The sequence below is a fragment of the Euleptes europaea genome, chromosome 5, assembly GCF_029931775.1.
Source record: "Euleptes europaea isolate rEulEur1 chromosome 5, rEulEur1.hap1, whole genome shotgun sequence".
In the NCBI taxonomy this organism is placed as follows: domain Eukaryota; kingdom Metazoa; phylum Chordata; class Lepidosauria; order Squamata; family Sphaerodactylidae; genus Euleptes; species Euleptes europaea.
Window position 1 is genome coordinate 68,302,845 of NC_079316.1, and position 25,269 is coordinate 68,328,113.

Sequence of the window (25,269 nt, forward strand, 5' to 3'; positions counted from 1 at the left end):
ATGTGGAAGATGTAATTTTCCATTAATTTCCAGTACTTAATTGATGCCAGCCATATGCATGCAACATTATGTTTGTAGGCTATGCTGCTGCTAGCCTTGGCAAGAGTTTTTATGGAGTACAGCTGAGGCGGGGGGGATGATGCTGGATTTTCTTTTTAAAAACTGTTTCCTCGCACTGTTTACACTGATGGCTGATGGTTGTTGTTTCTTCCAGCTGCTTCTCTCAACACCCTGAAATCTTGGCTTTAACATGGGTAATGAAAATAGCAACCCAGAAAATAAGGTGAGTGTGATGTTACGTTCAGCTTAACTTCTGGTCATTGTGGTGTTTGTTTGTTTTTAACTGTGATCCTTCTCGAGTCTCAGCAAGAAAGGCCGACTAAAGAAAGATAATAAATGTTTTCAGGAAGCTACTAAATTTTCAAAATATCATGCCAGTTCAAAGGTACAATATGTATGTATGTCAGGCACTACAGAGATGCCTGGACTCATAGGAAAGATATGGCCACTGTTAGTAATAAGTTCCAAGAGGGGGAAATCTGGGATCCAAATGCTAAGTGAACCTGATGTAAGAATGCCAGCTAAATCACAACAATTCATCATGTAGGTAAGGCATAATCCTACTATGTCAGGAGATGATTCTAGTGTACCAGTCCAAACTGGCAGCTTTATATATTTGTTTTGCTTGTTTGTATCAGAAGAATTTTTATCCCGCTTCTCAGTCTAAGCTTTTAAGGCTAATTATGATCCCATGGTTTTGGAAGAAAGACATTTTAAATGGTGTTCTTGAAGCAAGTCCCAGGAAAGTGGTTTTAGGATTACAATTTAAGAAACCCAAACCAGCAATAATGATGAACAAGATCCATTATTCAGAGAAAAAGCCCGCAGACAATCTAACTGAAGGCCCTAATAACAACAACAACAACAACAACAAGAACAATAATAATGTCTGTAACCCAGGAATTGTTACCACATATGGGATCATAATGCCAAATCCTACAAGCTTGCAGGTACTTTCCACCCAGTACCCCAATATGGTCAGGTTGTCCTTTTGAGCAAAATATGGTTTGCCATTGTTATCTAAGCTGGCAACCTACGGCCTGCCCTTCCACCTCCACACCAGGATTGCAAACCATGTTTTGAGAGTAACTTGGGGGTTCCCTGCACGGCCTTGGCAAATGTTGGGATATTGGGGGGGGGGCGGCAAAATAGCCCTGCTCTGACCTGAAGGCCCTATTCGGCCATGCCCTCTGAGGTGTCTGGGTATCTGTGGCCATCCAAGGTGGCACAAGCCACCCACCTGGCTTTCCCAACACCTGCAGAGGCTTTTCCCTCCCTCTCTCGGTTCAACCACCACCACCCCTGGCCTTTGTAGGAATTGCCCACTGAGAGGGACAGGAATCCCAGCTTCCTTTCCCAGTTCTGAGGCCTCACTTTGGTGTCCCTTGCTACTGAGCATCTGGTTACCACAGGGACAGCTTACTGCCTTGGGCACCACTGGGGGAGTAGCCATTTGCCAACGGACTGCCCCTCCCCTTCCTCCTGGTGTTCCTTTTAAAATGGATCAATGGTATAGAGAACCACTACCAGAATTAAAAGTTACATAGCATTTATTAAAAAGAAAATGTCCACAAGTATACTGTCTGCACAGCCCCAGATTGAGCAAGGGATTCACACGAAAAAGGTAAAATGTAATTCCTCTGTACATTCCCTAGTGGATATTAAATATAAGACAAGCTCCTTAGCTTAGAAGGGTTCAGTTGTTCTACATGGTTTCCATTACCTTGAAGCTTCTACTCAGGTGTGCAGGCCAGCACATGGCAATGGTCACCTCTTACAGACTTCAGGTAAGAGTTCTGTCTGCCTCAATGGCATCACCTCAAAAGAGCCCCTCCTCCTCACTCCTAAGAGTTTTATCATCTCTTGTTCTCCTCCTGTTGACCAGGTCAGGCCAGGTCAAAGAAGCTGTTCCTGAAGGCTCTAGGAGATTTTTCTTGAAGTCTTTCTAGCACTTAATTCCTCCAGATCTCTGCTCCCTGCTAGATATCACCTATTTAACTAGAGAGGGGGGGGGGGAGCCTTGACCATCCTATTGTCTCTCCGTTGACATAGTAGCATTTCTAAAAGGGTGGCTGAGGTGAGGCTGGAAAGCAATTTTGTTTTGTTTTGATTGTTAGAGTTTTGTTTTGGTTGTATTATGTTGTTTGCTTCTTGCAAGTCAACTTCTGCAATTGAAGTGGTACAGCTGAGATAACAGTTTGCCTTCGTTTTTTGAACTAAGCCAGTGTTTCAGGGACATTCTAACCTTCTATACATATGTCTTGTGCTTTTAGTTCATTGCATGCTAGATTCCTGTTGTGTTTCTTATAAAATAGAATACAGCAGCCCAACTGCTTACTTGCAGTCAGGAGTGGACTTGGAAGTGAAAAGGGCCCTGGAGCAAGATAAGTGGCCTCTTCTTAGCCACAAGCCAGCACTGCAGGGCCAACAATGGGCAATAGCTCACCCATTGCATCCTCCTCCAAACTGGAAGCAGTGCAGAGGGAAACAACTGGTGACCTGACACCAACTGCCATTGCAAGGGTTGCCAACCTCCAGGTACTAAGGAAACAAGAAACCTATGCTGAAATAGTATAGACTAGTGAAAAAAGCAGCTGTTATCAGGCAACTGTTTTAAGTTAGTATTTATTGCCTTAAGCCCTGCGTGGCAGCCTTGTTTTCTGGCGGTAGTGTTCTGCAACATGCCAGCATATATATTTTTGTTTCCCTATGGAGTTACATTTGCTAATTGCTTAAAAAAATAGAATCATTACTCCAATGGTTAATCTTGCTTTTTCATTTGTATATATGAGCCTCGTGCTGCTTTTTTCATTAGTCATTAACCTCCAGGTACTAGCTGGAGATCTCCTACTATTACAACTGATCTCCAGCTGATAGAGATCAGTTCACCTGGAGAAAATGGCCACTTTGGCAATTGGATTCTATGGCATTGAAGTCCCTTCCCTCCCCAAACCCCGCTCTCCTCAGGCTCCGCCCCAAAAACCTCCCAAGAGGGACCTGGCAACCCCAGCCATTGCTGACGAGGGGTTTGAGCCATGTGGCCCCTGAGGCTCAGCTCTGCTTTCTCCTGGCTACCAGCAGCCCTCTTAGGCAGTGTCCCACCGGGACATTTCCTTGTACGTCCAGTCCAACCCTGCTAGTAATGAACTGTTCTGTTGCCGTTCTGTTATCAGGCAGCCGCGTGCCATGTTACCTAACCATAGCTTGAGCCACAGAACCTAGAATTTGGACTTTAGAAAAATCAATCCACATTTTGTATATTAGCTTTCCGAGTGATGTGGGCTGGAACAAATAAAGTGAACTGCATTAATTGTATTCCCGATAAACACTTTTCCTACAAGGTTGTTTATATAGAATTTTGACAATTTTGTAGAACCATTGAAGTTGTACAAAGAAGCTGAAAGCAAACCTATAGCTAGCTATATATGTTGTATTGACTATTGGGTGGGGAGACAAGCGTGTAGGACATGAGAAAGGTTCATGATAGAATAGACTTTGAACTGTGCAAACATACTAGAAGTTTTTCCTAGGCTCGAGATTTTGTTTCTGAGACTTTAGGAGAAGTTAATTACATGTTTCCTCACTGAAGAGATCTGATGTAGGAGTTTTAAAACATATTAGTATATTAGTAATGCTTTTGGGTCCAGAACTACCTGCCTGTGTTTCCCCCCCCCCCCATCCATAATGCCTATTTATATTTGTGAATAAGTAGAATACTACAAGAAGCAGACTATTCTAGAAGCAGGTAGAGTGGCTGGTGGGTGGAAAGGTGAGAAGGAAGCAGGACAGGAGGAGATAGGAGGGGGCTTTCAAGAAAGAGAAAGAAGAAATAGTGAGGAAGGGGGAATGAGATGCTCCCTGCAAGTCCTTGCAGGTCCCCCACTCAGGAAACAGGCTCCTCTGAACTTTCCATCTCTCAAGGGTGAGAGAGCAAGAGAGCACTAAACCAGAGTAATGGAAGGCAACAAGGTGTTGGGAATATAAATCATTAGCCATATTGTGTTCGCATCCCAATCGCTCTTAAGCACACGTTATGTACTTTTGAACAGGGTTGGGTCAGGGCATACTTTATGCCTCTGAGAAGAGATTTAAGTTGTCACTGCCTCCTCTGCATCTGTTTGGAGGATAAACCGTTTAAAGTTCTTAGAAGAAGCCATTGCAATATGCCAAGGGTTATGAACATAAATGCTCTGGGGAAAATGACTTCCCTTAGGACTTAATTGTCCAGCAATTCTTGGATATGTATGTTGCGATATGTAAAACTGTATGTTTTAATTAAACGTTCCTACAGTGGGATATATTTCATGGAAATGGTTCGATCGTTTGCAATGCCTTCCTAAGCGGGTTAATTCAGAATCCTACTCAGGTCTATTCAGTGGGGCTTACTTCTGGGAAAGTATTCTTAGGATTGCACTGTCGGTTTTCTGTCATACTGAGAACCCTCTTTTCACTCCTTTTAAATCATGTTTCCTCTCTCAAGGTCAGAGGACACAAGCTGCATCCTTTGGACATTCCCTTGCTAATGAGTGAGATTCAAGATGCTGTAGTCAGGAAAGGGCGGGGTATAGGGTTGCCAGCTCCCGGTTGGGAAATACCTGGAGATTTTGGGGGTGGAGCCTGAGGAGGGCGGGGTTTGGAGAGAGGAGGGACTTCAATGCCATAGAGTCTAATTGCCAAAGCGGCCATTTTCTCCAGGTGAACTGTTCTCTATCTGCTGGAGATCTGTTGTAATAGCAGGAGATCTCCACCCACCATCTGGAATTTGGCAACACTAAGCATAAGTCTAATAAAATGAATAAATAAATTTTGCAACACATTTTGCAGTCTGCAGTGAATTCATAGGATGATCCTGTGTACATTTTGGAGTAGATCCTATTAATCTTAAAGGCCTGTACTTGTGAGTAAACATGCTTAGGATCACTTGGCACATATCATCATTGCTTTGATTGGGCACTTATGAGAAATCTTCAACAAAATCAGATTTTAAAAGCCGATTAAATTTGTTATGAGGAAAATCCACATGAGCCGCTGAAGACCTTTGGCATTCATTTGCGCTGACGGCTTCAAATACAATTAAATCCTTTTTATTTTTTTATTATCCAGACTATTGTGCGCTCAATTAACTTTTTCCTTAGTCTACTGAGTTGCACGTGTGGAACATTTGGCCAAAAAGCTGTGTGGCCTTCTCTCTTCAGCCTTTAACGGCGAGCATGTGTTTATCCTCTCTCTCCAGCCAGTTTGGCAGTTGTTTCTGAAATCTGATTCCTCCTGACGCCATGGGGGATGACCTTTGGTCCATTTCCCAGCGTTCACCTGCAGTCAGATAGGTTCCTTCTAAGCTCCTTATGGAGGAAGTGGCCGACTTGGAGCGGGCTCACTGATGATTCTAACAGAACGGGGCTTTTTTATTTTGGTGGGTGAGTTTGTGCACGCACATCAGAAGAGCGCACCAGGAGATGGGAGGACAATGAAAGGTAAGAAGAGCAGCTTTCTTGTCTGACTGACTAAGATTTATTCCAGCACTCCGTCTCCTTGTAAACACAGAGTTATTGGGAATGGAAACTTCGGGTAACTCTTCAAAGCTGACTTTCAGCCAGGCGCAGAACGATGGCATGTTGCAACAAATGCCATAAAAGGCTACATGTTTAATGAGGAAAGGACCACAGGAAGAAGACGGGGGAACAGGAGCACTGGATTCACTTGTGTCAATCAAAGATTTTTGTTCCTTTTCCCACCCACCCCTTCAGGGTTTAGAAGTGCAGCTTTTGAGCTCAAAATCCTTTATATTTTTAAAAGAGATGCTTCATTTAACTGCTTGATATTCAGCTGACTGACTTCAGACCTCTGGGAATGTTTGCTACCCTAATGCTGACTTTAACAAACAGCCATGAAAAACTTAAACTTTGGAAGGGCTGCATGGATAATAATATCATGTAGTGCAAACCGATGGGCAGACTTTTGAAAGGCGTGTTTCATTCTTTTTGTGCTGGGACGTGTAATAGGTAGTTGATGACCATAAGTCTGTTTATTTGCTCATGATCAGATAGGAATAAAACAATAGGGTTACCAACCTCCAGGTATTAGCAGGAGATCTCCTGCTATTACAACTGATCTCCAGCCGATAGAGATCAGTTCACCTGGAGAAAATGGCCGCTATGGCCATTGGACTCTATGGCATTGAAGTCCCTCCCCAAACCCCTCCCTCTATAGGCTCCGCCCCCCAAAAACCTCCTGCTGGTGGCAAAGAGGGACCTGTCAACCCTATAAAACAATATTCTGGATATTTGGACCTGTTTAGGTTTACTTGATACTTCTATACAACAATTGGACAGCAATATTCTTGTGCCAAAAGACTGTGGATTAAATGCAAAGCACACATTGTGGAAAGTTTGTTTTTTAAATGCCAGATAGTAATAACATTAATCGTGTGTGTGTGTGTGTGTGTGTGTGTGTGTGTGTGTGTGTGTGTGTAAAATGCTGTCAAGTCGCAGCATATGGTAACCCCAGCAGGGGGCTTTCAAGGCAAGTGAGAAACACAGGTGGTTTGCCATTGCCTTCCTCTGCAGAGTCTTTCTTGGAGGTGTCCCTTCCAAGCTCTGACCCTGCTTAGCTTCCATGTTCTGACAAGATGGGGCTATACCATGCTGACTTCCCTCCCAATCTAGTATGACAGCATTATAAATAAGAGTTTTCAATAATATAGCATAAATATTTGTTTAATCTTTACTTGCTATATTGCTGATTTTTATTGTAAGAAAACTGTTTTGAAATCATATTAGTTAGCTTAATTGTTTCTGTAGCATGAATGCTCTCAATTCAGTTGTGAGGCTTTAAAAGCAGAAAGGTGGGGGTGTTTTTATTTTTCTTCAATTTCAGTTTTGTAATGTTCTCCGTGGTGCCCTGGGTTTTTTTGTGCCCAATGCAATAGGGGAAAAAGTGTAGGCCTTTTTGTTCCTGAACATTTGTATACTTAAAAAAAAAGAAGAAGCAAGTTTAACCCCTGTTGTAACAGACTGGTTTCAAATGTAGAAACGAAATGGGTAAGCAGTATTAACAATAGGGTTGCCAGGTCCCTCTTTGCCACCGGTGGGAGGTTTTTGGGGTGGGGAGGGACTTCAATGCCATAATATTTTGTGACTTCACGGGCTGGTCAGGAATCCAGTTGGACTGCACTGTAATCTTCTTCACGTGATAAAACTGACAAATACAGTGAATACACGAGGTAGGATCAGGACCGCAATGGCGGGCTCTACCCCTGTTTGTTTATTTACTTCTTTTATACCAGGTAGGTTAGGCTGAAAAGGTGTAACTGGCCCATGGTCACCCAGCAAATTTCCATGGCAGATTGGGGATTTGAACTCGGGTCTCTCAGATCCTAGTCTGACACTCTGACCACTACACCACACTGGATGTTTCCAAATTTAACTGTAAAGAGCCCTGCGGGTGAACAACAGTTCATCTATAAGCTCTGTCCATGTGAGGGAGGATCCTGCATTTAAGCTTGTAGGAAATCTATGCAAGTAACAGGGGACCTTTACCTTTACCTAATATAAAGTTATATAGTGCTACCTTCTGAGGAGAGTACAACCTGACATTTGAGACAATTAAAACAACAAAAGAAGCTACGAGTTAAGTTGAATAGGGGAGGAAAATACAGGGGTTATAGCTAGGCTTAGTTTCCAAAAGAAGGAAAATTAAAGATTTCATCAGACTTCAGGAGACGGTTCCAAATTAGCGCATAAATGTGAAAAACAGATGCCATTTAAGGGGGTATGTGGTCCGCCAGATACAGTACCTCAAGAGTACTTATGTTTCTGTTCAGCTCCCTGGTTCCAAAACACAAACTATTGATAAAATTGATAAACAATGAAATAGGTCTATTAAAAAGAAGGTGACTGGCCTACTTATAGTTATTCTGAAATACAAAATAACAACAACAATAATCTTAAAGTACAAAGTTCCTGGAGGAGGAAGGGAGAGACGGTTTGATCCTGAAGAATCCTAAATAATCTCACCACCATCCCAGAAACTGGTTTGCCCCCTTCCCCTCTGAAATGGTACCCCTGATTTAAAAAATAAATAAAAAAACCCCACCTTGTTCCCCTTTTCCCACCAGACCCAGAAATGCATTCTATACATCACAGGTACTCATGGCTTGGCCTAGCCTTGTTCATTCCTGCTATCTTATTTGTACACCACAATACATACGACGGAGCTGATGTGTAAGAGGTGCTAAGCCCTTCAGCCCTGGAAACAGAGAAGTTGAAACGGCAAACAAGGTTCCAGCAGCACGCATTGGTCTCTCCTGCCCACCCGTGCCTTCCTCCCGGGTCTTCTGCCTAACAGAATACTGCACCCTACAGCTATCCTTATTAAATCAGGAAAACTGGAGGTGGTGTGAATACGTGTTTACCACTTGTCTCATCGCTGTAGTTTGGTGTGCATAAAATTTATGGTTTTTTTTTAAAAAACTGATCTTCTTTGGAGTTTTCTTTTAATCCATTAAATCAAGTATTTTAGTAACATTGATGAATATGCTGACCACTCAAGAAAGCCTTTCCTGAGTAGGGAAAGGCTCCTGTCTATAAGCCCTCTAAGGGCATAACAAGTTTAGAAGCAATTGTTTTTTTTCCTACTGAAACATTTTTCCTTGTGATCTTTTGTAGTTGAGCTCTTAGTGCAAAATTAGGAGACTTAAGAAAACGTTTGGATTGTTCCAGCAATTAGAGCAATAAATTTCAAAATCTCTTCCATCTAAGTATGGACTGATATCTTAGAATATTTTGTTTGCTTTTTGCTCAGGGTGGAGTACGTCATGTTGTCCTCCCATGTTTTATTTTCACAACAAACTTGTGAGATAGGTTAGGCTGTAGGGTTGCCAACCAGGTAGAAGCTGGAGATCTCCTGTGATTACAACTGATCTCCAGGCAATAGAGATCAGTTCACCTGGAGAAAATGGCCGCTTTGGAAGGTGGATTCTATGGCATTATACCCCATTAAAGACCCTCCCCTCCTGAAATCCTGCCCTCCTCAGGCTCCACCCCAGAAATCTCCAGGTATTTCCCGACCTGGAGCTGGCAAACCTGTTAAGCTGACAGAGTGTGACTGGCCCAAGGTCACCAGCAAGTTTCATAACAGAGTAGGGATTTGATCCTGGGTCTTCCAGATCCTATTACAACATTACGGCTGTGGCTCAGTGGAATAGTTTGTGCTTTGCATGCAGAAGCTCCCAGGTTCAATCCCTAGCATTTCCAGTTTAAAGGACTAGGCAGTAGGTGATGGGAAAGACCTCTGCCTGAGACCCTGGAGAATCGCTGCCAGTCTGAGTAGACAAGATTGACTTTGATGGACCAAGGGTCTGATTCAGTATAAGGCAGCTCCATGTGTTATAATTACTACCCTACACCAGTATAACACTCTTAACTACCACACCACTTGAACCATATCATTATGCCCTTTCTCTCCGCCTTCTAGGATCTTCCTCCAGTTTCTCTTCCAGAATCAGACCAGCCAACTGGTAATGAGAAAGAAATAAAAAAGAAAAAACAGAGGAAAAGGAGTGCAAACAGAGCAAGAGGACAGGACAACTTGGATCCCTCAGCTGTAGATTCTGCTGTTTTATCAGCTCTGCCAGATGACATCTCTACCATTGCTGTACAAGATACAAGGTAGGAAACAGAATGATTTTACAAATTGCTAATGACAGAATGCATCCCATGAAGTAGACTGTTGTCCAGAGATATTCGTGTTGCAATAACACACTGAAAATCTCTTACCACTCCACTAACCACTCTGTTATTGCAACTAGTTGAGGGAAAGAGCAGTTTTTAAAAACACTTTTTAATGCATGCTTATAGTGAAGTAAGAATTATTCTAATCACTTTAGTGAATAAGAGAACTACAATGTGATTGTTCTGGATTAAAACAAAGTATGATGTCCTTGTGCATGCAGTATTCATCTCAGGGGTGCCATTAACATTTTCTAATAGCTACAGTGTTGGACAGTGAAGAAAGATGATAGGAAGAAAATAGATTCCTTTGAAATGTGGTGTTGGAGGAGAGTGTTATGGATTCCGTGAACTGCCAAAAAAACCAATCAGTGGGCTATAGATCAAATCAAGCCTGAACTGACCTTAGAAGCTAAAATGACTAAACTGAGGCTGTCGTGTTTTGGTCACGTCATGAGTCGACAAGAGTCACTGGAAAAGACAGTCATGCTAGGAAAAGTTGAGGGCAGCAGGAAAAGAGGAAGACCCAACAAGAGGTGGATTGACTCAATAAAGGAAGCCACAGCCTTCAATTTGCAAGATCTGAGCAAGGCTGTCAAAGATAGGACATTTTGGAGGACTTTCATTCATAGGGTCGCCATGAGTCGGAAGTGACTTGACGGCACTTCACACACACACACACACACACACACACACACACACACACACACACACACACACACACACACTAGCTACAGCTTTGGAACTTATTCCAGATTGGGTACTAATTAAAGGCAAAGCTACACATTTTGTTCGGGGGGGGACATTCCCTCTCTTTTAATACACGCAGGCTTCTATTTGAAGTGGATAACTGGTGAAGGCATAGGGTTGCCAGGTCCCTCTTCACCACCGGCAGGAGGTTTTTGGGGAGGAGCCTGAGGAGGACAGGGTTTGGGAGGGGAGGGACTTCAATGCCATAGAGTCCAATTGCCAATGTGGCCATTTTCTCCAGGTGAACTGATCTCTATCGGCTGGAGGTCAGTTGTAATAGCAGGAGATCTCCAGCTAGTACCTGGAGGTTAGTCAAAGATATCACTATGGCTTATAAAGTGAACAAAATATGTAATAAAGACCAATAACATAAATTCCATGCAACAAGTGTATAATAATTTTTTAAGTATTTCACATAGAATTTTTAGTTCTGTTACTTCACATGAACCATACAATTTATACACTTTCTTTGCAGCTTGTATTAATAACAAACAAAATTATGGACCATATACAACCAAGACAGGAGTCCGGTATGTATCCTGTTTCAAAGTCTGTTTCTTCAGTTGGTGTATAATATTGTCCCATAAATTATAAAAGTAAAGGTGATTGTTCTGCTCATCTAATTATTATTTCCTTTTGCAGGTTTTTTGTCCCACGCTGCACTTTAATATTGCTTGTAGTTCCTCTTTGTAAGTTTATTCCAATATAATTCTTCTATTCTAATTTATTAAAGAAAATTTAATTTTATCATCAGAATGTCATTGGTTATTTTAAATAAACATGCATCAACTTCCATAAAATATGCATACAAAATTACTCACCGACAACTTTCCACGTCTTAACATGCATCCTAGCATATGCTTTACAATCAGTGTTTCAATAGCACCATACTGGATAATTTACAATCAGAAGCTTTCTGAATATATGGGAAATGGGATCACACTCATTAACACAGGGGCGGTTTCACAAAAATCCTGAGTAGTCGCACGTGGCGTTTAATCCATTAGGGGTTACCGTATTCATCATAGTGATGAAACGGGCCTCCTGTTGACTAAGAATTTTGTCCACATTCTCCTTGACAAAACGTTTTTTCTTATATTGCCATAAGGCGAAGAATCTCAAGTCCATATCCTTATGTTTGAATTGCGCAAAATGCGAAACTACCGGTGCCTCCATTACACAATTGCGAATGCGCGACCTGTGTTTGCCGATCCTTAATTTCAGCGCTCGATCCTAATCAGAAAGCTTCTGATTGTAAATTATCCAGCATGGTGCTATTGAAACATTGATTGTAAAGCATATGCTAGGATGCATGTTAAGACGTGGAAAGTTGTCGGTGAGTAATTTTGGAAGTTGATGCATATTTTATGGAAGTTGATGCATGTTTATTTAAAATAACCAATGACATTCTGATGATAAAATTAAATTTTCTTTAATAAATTAGAATAGAAGAATTATATTGGAATAAACTTACAAAGAGGAACTACAAGCAATATTAAAGTGCAGCGTGGGACAAAAAACCTGCAAAAGGAAATAATAATTAGATGAGCAGAACAATCACCTTTACTTTTATAATTTATGGGACAATATTATACACCAACTGAAGAAACAGACTTTGAAACAGGATACATACCGGACTCCTGTCTTGGTTGTATATGGTCCATAATTTTGTTTGTTGTTATTAATACAAGCTGCAAAGAAAGTGTATAAATTGTATGGTTCATGTGAAGTAACAGAACTAAAAATTCTATGTGAAATACTTAAAAAAATATTATACCCCTGTTGCATGGAATTTATGTTATTGGTCTTTATTATATATTTTGTTCACTTTATAAGCCATAGTGACTGCATATTTTTGACTAACTTCCTAAATTGTGGTCCAAGTATCACTACTTGGACCACAATTTAGGAAGTTAGTCAAATATATGCAGTCACTATTGTAGTACCTGGAGGTTGGCAACCCTATGAAGGCAAGAACGGCTTTTTAACCCTGTTGCTTTGTGCCATTTTCCCACTGAAACTTTCCCTACCCCCTACCCACGTCTACCCCTGTTGTTTTCCCAAAGGGGTAATAGGCAAATGAGAAGGGTGCTTTTCCCCATGGGCAAATTAGATGAGTTGAAAGTGTAGAAAGGGCCTTTATATATACCAGCTTTCCACTTCATATAGAAGGTGCAGTGACTGCATTAGATAAAAAATAAAAAGTTCCCCCAGCGTATCACAGAACTGCACATGATGTACAGTTTCACCCTCTAGGAGTCTCCCCCCCCCAATGCAATTGGCCTTAAGCTTTTTTTATTTGTTTGTTTTAAACCTACTCTGCTCTGGAAGTTACCTGAGTCAGCATCACCAGGCTTTCTCACATGGCAGTAGAAGTGCAGGCAAAGTTGTTTAAGTGGTGTACAGCAAAGCTTATGTGAGCACCCCGAGGCAGGTCTGTAGAGTGTAGGGTCAATCCTCAGACCAGATATAAATTGAATAAAATTGGCCCTTTAGTTAGCCCACACCAAAATGTTGGCTTTTGCATCCACCTGCAATGTGCTGTTTTACCCTCTAGCCTGTATGTTTTGTAATGCACCACTCGCTGCATTCATGTACTTATTATGGTGTTTGGCTTCTGTGCAGCACAACATTGTTTCCGGTAGCAGGCTTTCTATGAGGAGGGAGAAAAAGGCAGAAAACTTACCAGGTTGCATCCTACCATCTTTTCTGTTCACTCTTGCCTCATTCCCTTTGCCAGCATGGTGTAGTGGTTAAGAGTGGAGGACTCTAATCTGGAGAATTGAGTTTGTTTCCCCACTCTTCCACATGAAGCCTGCTGGGTGATCTTGGGCTAGTCACAGTTCTCTCAGAACTCTCTCAGCCTCGCCTACCTTACAATATGTCTATTGTGGGGAGAGGAAGGGAAGGTGATTGTAAGCCAGCTTGAGACTCCTTAAAGGTTGAGAAAATTGGGGTATTAAAAACAACTCTCCTCCTCCTCCTCCTCCTGCAGCCCCTATCACTTGTGGGTCCTATAATCCCCTTACACAGTATTCCTAGTTGTCAAAAGGGATCCTTCCTTTTGCTTTTGCCACCAAAAAGGTTGGTTGGACATAACTTATAATTTCTAACAGTGTTTACTGTATCACTCCTTGTGTCTTTTAACTATATTAATCTCTTCCGCTAAATGATATTGAACACTTTGTTAGTCTTGCATCTAAATTAATGCGACACCAACCCAAACACTATAAGGTTTCATATTCTGAGAGCAATCTACCAATTCCCTTTACTAATTTTAAGATCACTCTCTGGGCATGAGTACATGTTTCTCCTTCCTGTACCTTTCCTGACAGCGGGAGCTGGCCTGTGGTGTCTGATTGGAAGGAAAGCAAGCTTTTCCCAACTCCTCGTCCACATAATCTTCTTTTTGCTGGGCTTGATGTAAAGGAAGATTCAGGGTCCCATATTGCAGTCATAAGCAGGTACAGAATGCCAATGTGAGCAACCATGTACTAAAAGACCAAGTGTGGGCTTATGTAGTTGGCATGAGGAAACACATTTGTTCATTCTGGGTGTATCAAACATATTAATAATGCTTGCTTCTGGCTCCTAAGCACAGCTATAGAAAAGTAAGTTTATTTTGGTGTTTTAAGATACTGCATATTGTTTTATGCTGTTTATTGGGTGTGAGTTCTGGATAACAGCTTGGGTTGGTTCTGCATGTTTCTAAAGCCTCACTGCTTAAACTCTTGATGCTAATTGTATGATGATTGTGTTGTCCATCTTGGTTCAATACGTGCAAACTGCATTAATGAACATATACGATGACTTCAGCTTCAAAACATGCCAGGGTATAAAAACATATAAAACATATCTAGCCAGCTCTAGCTTGACCTTGAGTATGAAAGTTGTGGTGGCCAAGATCCATGAAATATTGGCCCACATCCTGTGTTGTTCATATGAATTTTAAAAAATATAGATGACTTCTGTGCAGAAAAAACTAGGCCACAGCATATTGTCTGAACCACCCAAAAATATAAGGTAGTGTTTTAGAACCACAGTTCCATTTTAGTTTCCCTTCCATAAATAGTTCTGTGGTTGGAATGGTAATTTAAGTTCCTTGATTATTTTCAGCACAGTTTATTGAACTTGAGAAACATTTGATACTTTAAAAAAGTCTTACCGGTATATGTAAATCAGGAACCTTGTCGTTTTACGCTCAGGTCAGAAAATATTGTTTTTCAATGTTAAGACATGTTCGGTCTTTGCATCTGTGAACTATGCTCCTATTTCCCTAAGAAAACCTCAGGTATCTTCTAGCAATGGAATATAGTGATGCCGTACCCTATTGACTTTCAGGGAATAGCACTATTGGTGTACTTTCTCTAAAAACCCATGTTTCCTGTGGCCACAGGCTGATCAGAGCTAATCTTATCCATCCTCCGAGATCTGTCTAAATCCCTGTTTCAAGTAGCACAGTGGAAAGCAGCTTCAGATGTTGTATATTCACTGCACTGAAATGCTTGCCATGTAGGCAACTGCGTATAATTTGAAGCAGCTCTGGGAAAAAAGGGTAATTTGTTTCCAGACCGTGTAGTATCCAACATGCAGAAGCAGTAACTGTTTGATTGAGTTGCTTCAACACCACAGTGGAGTGAGACTGGCTGAAGGGCTTGCCAGTGCCATTGAATTAACTGTTCAGATGCTATAAAGGGGGCAAGGCAAGGGTAAGGACCTGGGGGGGAAGGAAGAGTTAGAAGATGTAAGCGCCAAGGAACAGAAGAGGCAGGCCTGGAGAAGCAGAGAGGAAACTAAGGAAAGAGAGTTAGTAAAAAGGTAGGAAGTGTGGAAAGGAAAGGAAGGCAGGCCAGAAGGAATGGGGTGTGGGGGAAGAGAGTTAGAATAAGAATTGGTTTTTATATGCTGACTTTCTGTACCTTTTAAGGAGAATCAAACCAGCTTACAATCTCCTTCCCTTCCTCTCCCCACAACAGACACCTTGTGAGGTAGAATCATAGAGTTGGGACCACCAGGGTCATCTAGTCCAACTCCCTGCACAATGCAGGCAATTCACAACTACCTCCCCCCCACACCCTCAATGATCCCTACTCCAGGTCCAGAAGATGGCAAAAAAAAAAAAAAACCCTCCAGGATCCGTGGCCAATCTAGCCTGTAGGTAAATTGCTTCCTGACCACAAAGTGGCCACAAAGGTAGGTGGGGCTAAGAGAGTTTAGAGAGAACTGTGACTGGCCCAAGGTCACCCAGATGGCATATAGTGGAGGAGTGGGGAAACCAACCTGGTCCACCAGATTAGAGTCTGCTGCTTACGTGGAGGAGTAGGGAATAAAACCCGGTTCTCCAGATTAGAGTCCACCCCTCTTAACCACTACACCGTACTGGCCGTCAAGGAGAACTATACATGACCAAGAGCTTCACAGGTGAAGAGAAATTAACTTTACACATCAATTTGAAATATCTGGCCAAATTTATTACTGAAGGCCTTCTGTTTTTTCCTCACCCTCTAATGTCTCCAGAAATCAGGGACAATAATTTTCTCCTACAAACAACATCTTTTTCTTCGGTGATTTTTCATAGAGATAAACGTCAATCCATTTAGCCACGTTAGAATTAAGAATCCATCATGATTACAAATAATATTTTCAATATCAGCCTTGGGCACCACTTGTATATGCTTTTGTATAACACGTGAAGCTGTCGGCTGTGATCCAGCAGCCAAGAATTTCCAGGTCTCTGCTATGGAACAACTTTTGCTTGAGGTTATTTGACTTCCGTATTTGACAGTGGGATCCTGACATTTTGCAGTTTTCTGGACCATAGCCAGGGTAGACAATGAGATCTTTTGTTTTTTCCATGTTTTATATTTGGGGAGAAGGGTTAGTAGTGGAACACTGTTACAGGCACGTTTTCATTACTTCAAATGCACTGAAGAGTAAGAATCAAACCGGCTTACAATCACCTTCCCTCCCCCTCCCCACACATCCTGTGAGGTAGGTGGGGCTGAGAGAGCTGTGACTAGTCCAAGGTCACCCAGCTGGCTTCATGTGTAGGAGTGGGGAAACAAATCCAGTGTACCAGATTAGCGTCCACTGCTCATTTTGAGGAATGGGGAATCAAACACGGTTCTCCAGATCAGAGTCCACCACTCCAAACCGCCACTCTTAACCACTACACCACGCTGGCTCTCAGTTGTGTGTGGGTCTAGGATAGCATCTGTTGACAGCATCAAACTGAAGTTCTGAAATGCTCCTCCTAAGTCCTGCTCATTTAATTTGTATGAGTAAGATAATCAAGTGACCAAAGGGAGTAGGAAGGGGTATTAAGTGTGCTGTAATTAATGTATGAGGCTAAAACCACTCAGCACATAGAGTCCCCTCCTTCCCCAATGAAAATCTCCTGTTGTAAATTAGTCTGCTAATATAACTCTATCAAATTGCTATCAGCATGGGACCAGGCATGTCATGTATTCAAAAAATGTTACCACTCCTAGGCTGCTTCTACGTGTAGATTCTGTATGTAGCTCTTACTGTTGTAAATGTGGAGGCATTCACAGTTGCAATGAAGCATCCACACAATAGTTTCCCTGCACTTTACTTGCCTAAGTCCCTTGCAGTTACCATTTGCCCCCATTCATAAAGGTCTTTTTTTTTAAATCAGGAATTGCTAGGTACAGCAATGTAATAGTATTACAATCTATTGCCATGAGCTATTGTCACATTCATAGCGTTCACATTTTTTTAAAAAAAGCAAGTTATTATCTCTTTTCATTATGAAGTTACAGGAGAAAGATACATATTGCACATTTCCCCTTATAACTCTGTAATAAAAGGGCTACTTTTTGTTACTTAAAAAATGACAGTGGGGAACTAGTAGATCATGGCAACACTATTATAGCAATCTACTAAGTACCAATTTAAAGAAAAAAGTCTGCTAGTGTGTGAGGAAGGAAGTGATACTGATGTGGACAGAACAAAAAAAATGCACACCTTCCCATCCTCAGGGCATCCAAAGAAGCTTTGAATTAGATCTTACCACAAAGATTGTATCAAACCAGGGATAATTCCACATGAGGGACTTTTTCTGTGGTGGTCATGTTGCCAGTGTATTTGTTATTCCAATTGTACTTACAACTGAGATTCCTGGCAGCAGAGGATAATCTGTTTTTCTCCATTATTAGCCATTGTTTCCCTTTCACATCAGATGCACACTGCATCTCTTCTCTGCTGTAGTCTTGCCATCATCAGGATTCTTCATCCACCCCTATTTTTTGGCACATGCATATCTCTGCTTGAGAATAGCACGATTCTATGCCCCTTTTTAGAAAGTGCCATGTGCATTAGTGCACTTGCAGCCCTGAACATAACCCTGGGGACAGATTCCCTCCCTCCCAGTGTCACTGGCCATTTATGCATGGCGGTTTCCTCGTGGTCACCCCGCCAACTGCTTCGGGGCTTTGCTTTGATCATGCTTGCATTTTCCCATTGTCAGAGGTCACCTCACTCTCCCTGTGCATTTCAGCACATTTTGCTTGCGTTTTCTGGATTCGTGTTTAGCCAGCATCCAGAAAACGTGGGAGAAATGCGTGGAAACGCATGGGGAAAGCAATGTGACCTCTGACAGATGGGAAATGCAAGCATAATCAAAGCAAAACGCAAAGTAGTCCATGGGGTGACAAGGAGGAAACAGCCATGCATAAATGGCCACTATGTATTGAATTTGTTCCTCCCTATATGTGGGCTCTATTACAGAACAGCCCTGACCTAGATGGCCTAGATCTCATCAGATCTCCAAAGATAAGTAGGGTCAGCCCTGGTTAGTATTTAGATGGGAAACCACCAAGGCATTCCAGGGTTCCTATGCAGAGGAAGGCAATACCAAACCACCTCTGTTACTCTCTTGCCTATGGTGTGTGGGGTCACCATAAGTCAGCTATGACTTGATGGGACTTCACACACACACACACACACACACACAAACACACACAAACACAAGCATTGCTAAACAAGACTGGTGTCAGTTTCCACCCCCAAACTCCCTATTTTGGAGCTCCAAAACTGGGCTAGCTAAGATGCTGGTGCCAACCCCCTTCCCCTAATCTTCCCTGGTTTTGTATTACCAACAGACACTGCCCTGACACTCCCCCCTCCCCAATATAAAACTCTCAGGGAGTTCACTGTGAAAATACAGAGGAAGGGGTGAATGGGGTGTTTCATTCAACCACAAGAAAAAGATCATCCCAGCAATGCCATTAGGGTTTTTCCCCCTTTTTTTTTTCTTTAAGCTGAGTTTTTTGGGTTTTTGTTTGTTTGTTTTGCAGCAAGACTAGGCTGTTCACAGTGTGTTCAGGAATGGAAGACAATACTTTGTGGAAGTGAAAAAAAATGCACAACTTGGGTGGCTGAAATGGGGAAAGTCCTCTGTGTGGAACCAGCCCAGGTTTGGGAAAGATAGCAGCAAAGCAGGAGAAACACTAAAGCTCCCCAAAATGTGAATGCTCCCCAAAACAACCCTGGTGTAAGGAAGAAGAGTTGGTTTTTCTTTGCCGACTTTCTCTACCACTTAAGGAAGAATCAAACCAGCTTACAATCACCTTCCCTTTCCCTCTTCACAACAGACCCCTGGGAGGTAGGTGGGGCTGAGAGAGTGTGACTACCCCAAGGTCACCCAGCTGGCTTCATGTGGAGGAGTGGGGAAACCAACCCAGTCCACCAGATTAGCATCCGCCACTCTTGTGGAGGAGTGGGAATCAAATCTGGTTCTCCAGATTAGAAGCCAAGGCATCGTAGAACATCTGTGTGGAAACAAACGTAAGATGCTTGGAGCTATTGAATATTGTCCTAGGTTCAGTATATCGGTAAGGTACCCACAATATATCCTATTTTTAAAGCCTTAGGTCCCATCCAGCTATGTCTTCACTTATTCAGCTTTTTAACATCTGGCTTTTCGATTGGTTAAGAAACCAATGGACAATGCAGACTTGCAAATAAACCTTAAAAACTACTCGCCACAAAAAAATTACTAACCCATCTGTTAGTGTGAAATTTTCTGGTGTCCTTGCTGGGTTTTGGTCCTGCAGAGACAACAGCCATGCAAAAGCATGGTCAAATGCTGTCACAGCAAGCCTCTGAGTGCATGAACACAGATTGTTCCAATGCTTCTGTGCTCCCCCCTTCCTCCCCCCTGTACAAAGTGCAATTGGAAGCTTCCTGGTTGCTAGTGCTAAAAGGGGGAAGAGGGAGGCAGGAATACCCAGGAACGCATCTGCTGACCAATGAATGACCTCCTACTCTCAGCCCGCCTGCTGGGAAGCAGCATGGAGTGGCGGTATGTGGGACTTCATTCAGGTTTGAGCCACTTGGTGATCCCCCTGCCTCTTGGAAGAAGGCTGCCATGGCAGCCCACGAGCTGGGCATGTCCCCTGCCAAGCCTCCCCCAAAATCCCTTAATGGGATCCCCAGGGTGAGGAAAAGCGGGTGCGCAGGCCAGATGGCCATGTAAACACCACCAACAAGTTGTGACAAAGCAAAATAACAATATACGGCTGTTGATATACCTAGCCGGTAGACCAGACTGAAAAACCAAGGCTGAGGTCCGCTGACTAAGCCCTGCCCCCAGGCCGGCTCCCCAGCTCGAAACTGATTTCATCATTCAAACTGGGAGCCGGACGAGTGGGAAAAGAGCAGGGGAAGAAGAAGAAGTTAGCCCCAAAGCACGTGAAAACAGCGCTAGCCTTGCCACCTTGCACCACCATTACCCAGCTGGAGCTAGGAGGCCTCCAGCCCCTTCCTGGCCCTCCACACCCTGCAGGGCAGCAAACCAGGCCCGGGGTAAGTCCTGAACCCACACTTGTGAAGCCTGGACTCCGGTTTGTTGTAACATCTGAATTCAGGTGCCTGGGCAAATTGTAGACTGCTGCCTCCCTGCAAACAGGGATTCTAAACTGGAACTAAACTGCAGCGTAGAATCCCAGTTTGTGGGGAGGAAACGAAACTCTGGTTTTCCCAGGTCCTTGCATTTAATGTCACAGTGAACTTGAAGTCTTCCCAGCCAGAAAGCTGTCAATCACATGCCCCGTGGAAGGGGAGGAGAGAAGCAGGAGGGAGCAGGCATGCACGCACAAGAACACTCTGCATCCATGCCCATTAAGGACAAACAGAAGTTTCTTGTCATATCTGAATGCAGCCAGTGTCTCCAAAGAAGGAGAAGGGAGACTGCCAAAAAGCCTGCGAAAGAGATCAGTAGTCCCAATTCCAAGTCTCATCAATCAAAATATAAATCGAGTCATTAGGAAGTGTTAGACTTTGGTTCTTGGTATGATGTTGTCCTTCCTAAGGGGATAGATCAGTTGGTAGCGAAGCCCCCACATTCTCCTAATCCAGGTTCTGCAAGTCTTGAGTTGAAGAGACAGAGACTGTGTCGGCTCTGAGTTCTTACCATGTCTGTCGAACCCACCCCCTGCTTTCCTCATTTCTCCCTTATAAGTCTTAGAAAATGCTTTGGTACTAGGGTTGCCAACCTCCAGATGGGGCCTGGAGAGCTCCCAGAATTACAATTGGCCTCAAAGTGACTGAGATTAGTTCCCTGGAGAAAATGACTTCTTTGGAGGGTGGACTGTATGGCATTCTATCACATCACACAACCTTTATTGGCATAAAATGGCATTCTATCCTGCTGAGCTCCTTCCCCTCCCCAAAACCTGCCATCCCCCAAGCTCCAGCCCTAAAAGCTCCAGGAATTTCCCAACCCAGAGTTGGCAACCCTAGTACTATGTAATCCCCCCAGATCTCTTTCCCCCCCTCTGCCATAGCCTCTTCTTTGCATAACAGTGTTTTCAAAAGGATACATGAATGTAGGATGGTTTAAGTCAGTGGTACTCACTCCATGGCCTGTAGAGAGCCACATCCACAATTCCATCAGTCAAAATAGTAGCTCCAGGTTAGGAAATACCTGGAGATTTTAGGGGCGGAGCCTGAGGAGGGTGGGTTTGGGGTGGGGAGGGACTTCAGTGCCATAGAGTCCAGTTGCCAAAGCGGCCATTTTCTCCAGGTGAACTGATCTCTATCAGCAACCCTACAAAATAGCCACATTTTCTTCTATGCCTGGCTTGAGGCACTTCAGGGGGCTTGCAGCTTACCTATTACTCTGATGGTGGATGTTTCAAGATGGGAACCAACTGCCAACTAAAAGCCCCACCAGGCAAGGGAGGACATTCAGCAGGGTATAATGCAATGGAGTCCATCCTCCAAAGCAGCCATTTTCTCCAGGGGAACTGATCTGTGTAGTTTGGAGATCACTTGTAATTCTGGGAGATCCCCTGGCCCTACCTGGAGGATGGCAACTCCAGGGTTCTTGCATTTCTGGTGGGTTGCCATACGTAACTGGTGGGCTGCATTCAGTTTGTGGGTCACAAGCAGTACAGAGCTGATCATCTAGGAAGAATTTCTGAAAGGGAGCAACCAATTCATCTGCAGTAGCAACTTGGGAGTCAGTGTGTATTCCCAGAGAGACGACGGCAGATGAGAAAGCAAGGCTGGGCAGTCTGATAGTTAGAGAAGACACAGACAGCAGCAACAGATTGGGATGCTGTGAGAAGGCAAGCAGAAGCACTGGAGGCTTGGCAAGAGATTGGCAACACAGTTATGGAAACAGTGATGGGTAAAGATGTCCTTCTTGGCACCCAACAAGACACAGAGACAAGCAGGATGAATATGAGAAAGCTCTTAGGCCTAGAAGTTCCAGCATGTGGCACAGTAAAAACTGGTGTGTGTGTGGTTTATTTAAACATCTTGCAGTCAATCCATGCTTACTCAAAAGTAGATATCACTGAGTTCAGTGGCATTTAACCCCAGGAAAGTGTGTGGTGGAATCTTTAATTGCTTAATTGAGACATGTGCTACTAAAAGTTGAACCTCATCACCTTTGTAAACCAGGAAGAATATGGTACAGTCTCATCAAAAATTCAGTCATATTTTGCTGCATTTTCCACATTCTGCATTTACCCAGGGACTTTATTTATATTATTCTCAGTTCTCAAATGAAAGGAACAACACACAACTATTGAATTGTCTTTTTTAATTAGCTGCAGAAAGAAACTCCGCAATCCTAATATGATAGGCAGTAGAAAATGCTGGAGTATATTTCCATGTAATGATTCTCTCTGCATCATTGCTAAGTTTTTTCCTCTGGTCTCTTGCCTCATGAAAGCAGAAAGTCAGCACTGCAGTGCATGTTTTGCATGGCCTTGAAACTTCTGTGATGTGGATTTCTTTTCTGTTGTTATACCTTTATTGCCCATTTCAAACGAATAACATTTCCATTGTTGGCAGCCTTAGTAATGAAGGTCTCTGTAGCCGTGCTGCTGAAGAATCAGCCGGTGCAAACCTACTTGCAGCATCTACAGAGGTGACGGCATCAGATAACATCCTGCGTGAACAAGAAGGACAAGCCGGGTCTGATTTCTTGGGATGGGCTGAAGAAACAAAAGACAGAAGACAGCCTGTCTCGGTGCCTTTTGCAGAATGTGCTTTGGAATCTGCTGCGGGTAGCCTTGCAGATGGCCAAGGGGGGTTGCCTATGCTGGTGTTTGGCCCAAACTCAGTGAATGACAAAGAAACTCGAACTATTTCTGCTACATCTATGGACAGTGACTCAGAAGCTAGCCAGGGTACTACCACTCTTGCCGAACGGGACGAGGGAGATCCAGGTGATCCTGGCTTGGAACGTAGTCCGCCTTCAGATGCTGCTTGGATGCCAGGGGCCAGAGTTGCACAAACCGATTCAAGTGGATTAGAACCATTACAGCCAAGCGAACAGCTGAGTGACAGAAGGGAGACACATGTCATCCCATTACCCAAGAGCAAAGACGGGGGAGATGAAATGATCACTCAGGAGACAAGCCACAAGGCAGAATTTTTGGAAGTGGGTCACGAGGAGCTAGCTGTAATGAAGCTAGGTGGACAGAACACAGATGGCGCAGACAGCCTGGTAATGGAAAAGGAAACCTTAATCCCAAATTATCCCACAACAGGAGGTTCAGACGTTGAAGAATATGGAGCAGTTGCTGATGGAGTGAGTTTTGTTGCAGTCACTGAAATGGGTGATGGATGTAATAAAGATGCAGCAACAAGCAAAGTGGGTGAGCCCTGCCAAGTTTTCCCTGAGAAGAATAAGGAGGAGTCTACATCCTGCCCTGTTGAACCCAATTTGCCTGTTTACACTCCAGATCCATCTCTGATACCTATAGCAAAAGAAGATACTAGGGATTTTCAGTCTAAAAATGAATGTCCAGATAAAGCCATCAGTAAAGTACCAACAACTCTGTCTGTTGTTGGAGAAGCAAATCTCCGTGTGGGTTTTCAAGAGACCTCAGAGCCTTCCAGGGTGTCTTTCTTGCCTGAGGAGTATGATGGGGGGAAAGCGTCTCAGCACACAGCAGAACATGCTGGCGGCAATAAAGTAACACAAGCCGAATGTGAGAGCGGAGAGAATCTTACTATGTTTGACCCAGAAAATCTTGCGAACACTTTCAAGGAAGATTCTGAAACAGATCAAAGATTTTCACTAGAGGGAAGAACAGCCGTTTTTACCAACGAGAGCAAGCTTCCAGAGCTCATTAAAAAAGAGAATACAGTACCTGAAGAAAACAAAGACATTTTTTTGGGAGGAGTTAGAAGTCATGAAAGTCCAGTTTTAACAAGTCCCGTTATACCTGAAGGGGTGAACAGTTTCCAGGAGACCGAGCTAACAGCTGGTATTAACAAAAGGCAGGACGGTGTTGACGTTAACTGGGATGATCACTTGAGCTCTCTATTCAGCAGTTTTAAAAGCGATGCCAGTGACAAAGCATTGGAAAAAAACTTCAGCGCGAAATATAATCTGAATGTATCTGAAGTTCATTCACCTGAATTTGGTCAGGGGTCAAAGACAGAGAAAACAGCCACATGTGAGAGGCAGGGGAACAGCAGCTTTCTGCCTCTTGAAGCACTACATTTACAAGTAGCAAAACACCCACAGAGTTATGATTTGTTAAACCTCAGTCTAGAAAACAGCTCCCCAGCCTGTAAAATGGCCGAGAAAGTTTGTTTAGCTGATGTGAACAGTTCGCTTCTGGCGCAGTCTGAGAACAATATGGTTAAGCAGAATAAACGAGACAGCTCCTGGGAGCACCCGACGGTGAAAAAAACTGTATGGGAGACCGAAGGCAAAGCTATGCAAGAACTAACCTCTGAAGGCAGCCTAGACTTTGAAGGAAGACTATCCACTCTTGAGCATCGGGGCTTAAATGAATGGGCAGGGATTGCTGAACATGGTACCTCAGAAAAGAGAAAGATCCAGGAAGACCCGTCCCCTTTGGAAAGCGAAATACAGACAGACAGCGATGATGCTGGGAATGTACCTGGGCCTGTTGCTGAGCTAAGCGCTGCTGTGGATATAAAACAAAGTCATGAAACGGGACAGGAGGAATACATGGCAGAAAGGAAAAGCCAGGAAAACAACACCGCTTTAGCACAGGAACCTGAAAGCAAATTGGACTCCCCGCAGCAACCTCGGCAGGAACAAGTGACAGAAGAAAAGGATCAAAGTGTGAAGGAGGGTCCTTCTGGCTACCCACTTCTCACTGCAAGCATTATGGAGGTTGGTCCCCAGCAACTGAAGTCGATTTCGGAAGACTTGCACAAGAGAAGCATAAGGGAGCATGGTTGTCCTCCAAAGAGCAATGATAGTGAAGTG

At 43.3% G+C, this 25,269-nt stretch overlaps 1 protein-coding gene across 6 annotated transcripts in view; it reads left to right on the forward strand.

Annotated features, from left to right (window-relative positions):
- The first annotated feature begins 237 nt into the window (after positions 1-237).
- The window catches only part of TACC2 (transforming acidic coiled-coil containing protein 2), a 164,698-nt gene continuing 139,666 nt past the window's right edge, over positions 238-25,269 (forward strand). For all 6 annotated transcript variants that reach the window (XM_056850218.1, XM_056850219.1, XM_056850221.1 and 3 more), the window contains exons 1-2: positions 238-283; positions 9,535-9,728. In XM_056850218.1, coding sequence (XP_056706196.1) covers positions 251-283; positions 9,535-9,728 — 227 coding nt within the window. In that variant the 5' untranslated portion in view covers positions 238-250. The remainder of the gene's footprint in view (positions 284-9,534; positions 9,729-25,269) is intronic.